General features: G+C 41.0%; 1 protein-coding gene across 1 annotated transcript in view; it reads left to right on the plus strand.

The window, feature by feature from the left end:
• The window catches only part of pign (phosphatidylinositol glycan anchor biosynthesis, class N), a 131,314-nt gene extending 126,112 nt beyond the window's left edge, over nt 1-5,202 (plus strand). Inside the window, exon 29 of the mRNA XM_078539641.1 lies at nt 3,890-5,202. Coding sequence (XP_078395767.1) covers nt 3,890-4,013 — 124 coding nt within the window. The 3' untranslated portion in view covers nt 4,014-5,202. The remainder of the gene's footprint in view (nt 1-3,889) is intronic.
• Nucleotides 5,203-7,070: the final 1,868 nt, after the last annotated feature.

Below are 7,070 nucleotides of genomic sequence, written 5' to 3' on the forward strand. Positions count from 1 at the left end.
AGGGAAAAGTAATGGGGCTAAAAGCCAATAAGTCCTCTGGACCTGATGGGTTGCATCCTACGATATTAAAGGAAGTAGCTACAGATATAGTGGTTGCACAGATAGTAATCTTCCAAGAATCCTTAGATTCTGGAAAAGTCCCAGAAGATTGGAAAACTGCCAATGTAACACCCTTATTCAAAGAGGGAGGGAGACAAAAAACAGATAACTATAGGCCAGTTAACTTAACATCTGTGATTGGGAAAATATTATAAAGGATGTAATAGCAGAGCATTTAGAGTCAGCATGGCTTCATGAAGGGGAAATCATGCCTGACAAATTTATTGGAATTCTTTGAGGAGGTAACCAGCAGGATAGATAAAGGAGAACCAGTAGATGTAATATATTTGGATTTCCAAAAGGTGTTTGATAAGGAACCGCACCTAAGGCTACTTAATAAGATAAGAGCCCATGGTGTTGGGGGTAGTATATTAGCATGGATAGATGATTAGCTAGCCAATAGAAGACAGAGAGTTGGGATAAATGAGGCGCATTTTCAGGATGGCAACCTGTAACTAGTGGAGTGCCGCAGGGATCAGTGCTGGGGCCACAATTATTTACAATATATATTAATGACTTAGATGAGGGAAATGAATGTACTATTGCCAAGTTTGCGGATGACACAAAAATAAATGTGAAGGCAAGCGGTGAGGATGACAGAGTCTACAGAGGGATGTAGACAGGTTGAGTGGGCAATAACTTGGCAGTTGGAATATAATGTGGGAAAATATGAGGTTAGGCACTTTGGCAGGAAGAATAGAGCAGCTGAATATTATTTAAATTGAGAAAGACTGCAGAAAGCTGCAGCACAGAGGGATTTGGGGGTCCTCGTGCATGAATCACAAAAAGCTAGCATACAAGTTCAGCAGGCAATAGGGAATGCTGGCCTTTATTTCAAAGGAAATGGAGTATAAAAATAGGGAAGCCTTGCTAAAACTATATAAAGCACTAGTTAGACCACACCTAGAATACTGTGAACAGTTTTGGTCCCCTTGTCTAATGAAAGATATATTGGCATTGGAGGCAATCTAGAGAAGGTTCACTAGGTTGATCCCGGGTATGGAGGGATTTTCTTATAAGGAGAGGTTGAATAGGTTAGGGCCTGTACTCATTGGAGTTTAGAAGAATGAGAGGCGACCTTATTGAAACATATAAGATTCTTAGGGGGTTTGACAGGGTAGATGCTGAGAGGTTGTTTCCCCTTGTGTGAGATTCTAGGACCAGAGGGTATAATCTCAGAGTAAGGGGTCACCCATTTAAAGCAGAGATGAGGAGGAATTTCTTCTCTCAGAGGGTAGTGAATCTGTGGAATTCTTTGCCTCAGAGGGCTGTAGAGGATAGGGTGTTAAGTATATTCAAGGCTGAGATAGACAGATTTTTAATCAGTTAGGGAATCAAGGGTTATGAGGAAAAGGCAGGAAAGTGGAGTTGAGGATTATCAGATCAGCCATGATCTCATTGAATGGCAGAGCTGACTCGATGGGCTGAATGGCCTACTTCTGCTCCTCTGTCTTATGGTCTAATAATGCTACTGTAGCTGCAATAGCTACATTATGCTGGCTGATACAATCTAGCCTTCTCAGATCCTCATCCACCGTCTGTGTTGTGTACAGTTCCATTGGTCATAGGGTCTGCCCCACACACAGACACACACACCTTACATTATTTATGTTGTTTGATCTGTCTCATTTCAAATTGCAAAATTTCCAGTCAGTTGAAAGTTGAAAAGCCATATCTTCAAAGATAAAGGGGCACAGCCTCGTGACAAATCACAGAGTCATTACTGCATATTCTGCAGAGTCCATATCAGCTCTTTGTAGAGCAATTCAATCAGTCCCATTCCTCCTGCCTCCCACAACTGCCCCCCCCACCCCCGCCACCCGTAGCCCTGCAAGGCTATTTGCCTCAAGTGCCTGTCTAATTTTCTTTTGAAATCATTGATTGTCTCCGCTCCACCACCCTCGCAGGCAGTGAGTTCCAGGTCACCACCACTCTCTGCATAAAGAAGTTCTTCCTCACGTTCCCACTCTGCATCCCTTGCCCAAAATCTTAAATCTGTATATCCTGCTCCTTGTAAGATCAACAAATAAGAATAACTTTTCTTTGTTCACCTTATCACCAAGCTACTCATCGCCCTGACTTGGAACTATATCGCTCTTCCTTCACTGCCGCTGGATCAAAATCCTAGAACTCCTTCCCTAACAGCACCGTGGGTGTATCTACACCACACGGACTGCAGCAGTTCAAGAAGGCAGCTCACCACCACCTTTGCGAGGGCAACTAGGGATGGGCAATAAATGCTGGCCTAGCCAGAGATGCTCACATCCCATGAATGAATTTTTAAAAATCTGGCCTGTCATAATCTTGTACACTTCTATTAAATCTTCCCTCAACCTCCAAGGAGAACAAACTCAGCCTCTCCAACCTAATCTTGTGGCTAAGTTCTCTCATCCCTGGAACCATTCTGGTAAATCTCCTCTGAACCCTCTCAAAGCGTTGGCAGCTTGTCAGTCAGTGGCTATTCTTTACATGTGAGTTGAGGCATTCAGTGTGCGAGGACAGTTTGGCTGAGTCCGCTCCTGTGACTGTCCACATGTGAACAGAATCACTGGGTCACAATCAAAAGGAATAACCCTGACTGTTTTCTGGCTCTTTCTGGAGCTCTGTAATACGGAGGCCATTGGAAGAGCAGCTAACATCTCCCCAGCAAAGATCCAGTCAAACAGCGCAAACCCGAGTGAATCTGGAGTCTTACTGCTCCATCTGGCTTAGTACCTCATTAGATGTTACACTTATGTCCACCGTTATCAAGGAGCCTCAATCATAATGTTGACTGATGTTTGCCAAGGAACTGAACTGGTGTTAATAGATTGGTATGGGGCAGTTATTATCTGTGTCAGGGTCTAGGATTACATTGGATTTTGGGGCATTATCAACCCTGGCTCCTGCACTGATGACACATGGCTTCATAACTAACTGAGCAGGCCTAGATGGAGGCTGCACAGCCAGAACAGATTCAGAATTCACATCTCTGTATTGTGATTTTCAATTGGTCTTTATATTATATGTTTACATTCAAGTAGAAAGCATGGTATAGCGAGGGTTGTTTAAAAACATGTCTGGAGTGACCACAGAGTCTACGTTTTGATCTGGAGTGGTTCATTCAAAACAATAGTGTGAATACCAAGTGTAATCTTATCCCATACCTCTGGCACCTGTGTTGCATCCCTCAGCGCTCTAAAGGAATTGTCGGTGTAAAAGGCGGAACCTGTGGCAATGCTGTGTATTCTTAGTCTGATTCTTCAGGGCGACAGTAGGGTTAGGCATTTTTTATGCCTCCATCAACCTCTACTTAAGTACATCAACAAAACTCTACCTTGTGTTCAGAACTGTAGGAAGAGATCCTGCAAACTGCTGTCAACATGAAGAACTTGTAAACAGTAATTTTTATAAAAATTGTTCTGGTCTGGCAGACAACAGAGATTTTCCAATTTCAAGAAGGAAAAATCCCAGTGGGTTCATCCAATGTGAAACCTTTTCTGCAGCACAATGTGCAGGGAGATCATTTAACACAAAGGGTGCAAGTGCCTAATGTGTCAATGCCGCCTTGGTTAGTGACGATGTTCTGTTTGTATATCTGTAGAGTTTGGGCCTCTTTCAACAAGTGAGGCAGATCCTATCCAGAGTAGGTGATCTAACATCGTTTGGCCACTATTAATTCTCCACATTGTCTATAAAACCCACAACAGCAGAAACATTTAATCAGATTTGGTGGATTAAGTGCAAAAACAATGTTGGCTCTTCAAATTTATGTAATCAAATAAGTTAATTGATCTTTCCTTTGTTACAGTATCAGCCATTATGTCATTGTGATGTCGATGACCATTTTTCTCATGTTCCTGAGTCGCTTGGCTGAGACCCTGACTACCTGGAGAATTGGACTTCAAGAGAAAATTAAGCAGCATTTTACATAATTGTTGAGTAACATGGATGATTAAACTGGATTTGCAATGGCATACTGCATTTTGGGTTAGATTAAGACAGTGACATAGTCTGTGACTGATCATGCAAGCCCTCTCTCCTAACCCTGTTGCTGTGCCAGATGGTATTATCAACTGGATGCATGAGATGGTTATCCTAGCAGCAGAAAGTGACCAGAGATTTGTAGTCATATTGTTTTCAATACCAGTCTGATGCAAATTACACAAATGTGCAATCAGCTCGAACGTGAGTACTGACAACAATGTTAATAACTAAATCTTGGCAATTTTACTGCAAACCAATTTTGTTAGGTTTGAGACTGAAGTAAGCAAATCTTGGCGCAGGCAATTTTTTCACAATGAACTAAATTTACAGCAAATGAAAAGCACATGTGTTTACCAGGGCATGTGCGTACCATTTTCAACTGGATTAAACCTCCTCCAGTTTTGTATGTGTGTTTGGCTGCATATTTCAATGAGGAAGTTAATGGTCAGAGCCAAAAGCTGACATTGTAATTAAACAGTGGAGGGAGCAAGGCTGCGGGTGATCTGCTAGATAGAAAATGTGGAAATCTAGAAAAGAAACACCAAGTTTAAAGCACAAAAGAAGTTCTGAAATGGGAAAGGCATTGAAGAGGTTACTGTGATACCCACTGTTACTTTTTTCTGATTAAGCCCTTTGAAAGGTTCTTATTTTTGCACTTATTTTAATTTGATACAATGTAATTTAGACTACTTGCTGCTCTTTATTCAAACATGCTGTATCAGGTGAATTTCAGGGGTGTGGCAGTGTAAACAGCACCACAACTTTCACATGTCTGGCATCACATTTTAATTAAATGGTATTAACGTTTATGCCATGTTAAGACATAACTAGCTTGCTGTTAAATGCATGCATTAAACAGGCAAATGCGGCTCCTGGGATTTTTGTGTGGGTGTAATGTAATGACCAAATGTGGCCTTCACTGTAATGTTGCATTTTAAGTCCATAATTGTCAATGTAATGAAATTTTTCACTCCATCCAGTATGCCTGAAGTTTATAATAGTCATGGTTTGAATATGCTGTACACAACTTGAATATTTATGGACTTGTTATACAATGTGTGTGACCCAGATTTTTATATAATACGTGTTTGTATTCATCATGATCTGAAGAATAGAATATAAAGAATGGGAAATGGCTATTTGGCCTATGGAATCTCATCCTTCGAGTATATTAATTCTCTATTCAGCATCTAAGTACATTTTAAAAGGACCTAATAATATTTACCACCCTTGCCTTGTTATCTATCTTTAAGTAAGAAATAGTTTCCTGATACCTGTTCTAAATTTACTACTTTTAATTTATACCCTCTGGTCTTTCTTACCATCTACACTTTGAAATCATAACTTGAGCTAACCTTACCTATGTCATTTCAAATTTTATAAACTTTAGTTGTGGAGCTTAAACTTCTTTAACTTTCCCTTTTTAGTTCATCCCCTTCGCACTGGGGGGGGGGGGGTCAATTTTTGTTGCGCTGCCCTGTAATAAAAACAAAATGCTGGAAATACTTAACAAAAACAGAAACAGAATTACCTGGAAAAACTCAGCAGGTCTGGCAGCATCGGCGGAGAAGAGTACAGTTGACGTTTCGAGTCCTCATGACCCTTCAACAGAACTGGTTTTGAACTGGTTTTGTTTTTATATTATATGCTGGAAATACTTGACAGGTCTGGCAGCATCTTTGGAGAGAGGAAAACAATGTGAACGTTTCGGATCACTAACCTTTCGTCGGAACCCGATGAAAGGTCATCGACCTGAAACCTTTAACTCAGTTTCTCTCCTGACCTGCTGACTATATTTCCAGCATTTTCTATTTTTATTTCAGATTTACAGCAACTGCAGTCTTTTGCTTTTGTGCTCTTTTCTGTATTCTATCTAATGCAAGTTTATCTTTTCGGCTTGGCGCCAAACTGAACAGTATTCGAAGTGCAGTTTGACCATTGTATCGTAAAGCTTCAGCGTGGCTACTGTAGCCTTACACTGGGTAACTTTCACTAGAGCAGACAGCCAGTCTATAAACACCAGCTTTCTGGCCACGGAGTGAAAATGACTCCCGCACCCGACTGTTCTGCTAGATAGTCTAACACTCTATTTAGAATTTTTTTAAAAAAAAATTGATTCAGCACATTGTTATTGGAATGCGGGATTCATTCCCTACAGATACGGTGACAGCCCAACTAGAACTACTTTCCTACAAGGCAACAATTGAGTTTTGAAAATAAATTGAGCAGCTGCGCTCCCTGCTCTCAGCATCTGCGAGCCCACAGCTGTAAAGCATCACAAAAAGTTGTGAGGTTGTCAGCATAACAAGACATAACTCGACAGCGATTTATTAGCCTGACCTACAAAAAGGAACCTGCAATCCACACAGATTTCCGCAAGCATCACTGACTATAAAAAAGAACCAAACAACTCTTTCCTTACCAAGGTCAGTTTCTAATAACTCTGGTGTGGACGCACTTCACTGCAGCATTCTCATTGACAACCAAACTTCTAGTAGTAATGATTGGACAAATAATGTGGTAATGATTATACTCGGGCACACTTTATGGTGCTTACGCTGTGTGTGCCATTGGGGATTTAGTGCTCAAGTGAGTTAGTACTTTCCACCCCTGTTATTTGGGTTTAATTGTAGCCTAGGCTGGTGAATCAGAAGCCTGCTCTATCTGCTAGCTGTAAGAGCCCGATCGGAAAAAGGTCACTGCGAGCCCAGTTTCAAAAGCACATGGATCCCCAGTTAAACGACTTGTGTTTTGATGTGTGATATACTAACCATGGCATTGGACCAGCGACCCGAAGAGAGGTTGTGAGTTCATTCATACAAATGGCAAGTTGTGAATTTGAATTCAATAAGCATGGTAACTTTAGGGTTAAAAATTATGGCATAATGAGCATAGAACTGGAAAATCTCAACTACATGGTCAGTCTGGCGAAGAATATGAAACAAGACCTCAATGTGTGTAATTGCTTTCAGGTTCATTTTTAGCCAGTTAAAACCCCAACAGAA

The sequence above is a fragment of the Cetorhinus maximus genome, chromosome 3 (assembly GCF_964194155.1).
Source record: "Cetorhinus maximus chromosome 3, sCetMax3.hap1.1, whole genome shotgun sequence".
NCBI classification, from domain to species: Eukaryota; Metazoa; Chordata; class Chondrichthyes; order Lamniformes; family Cetorhinidae; genus Cetorhinus; species Cetorhinus maximus.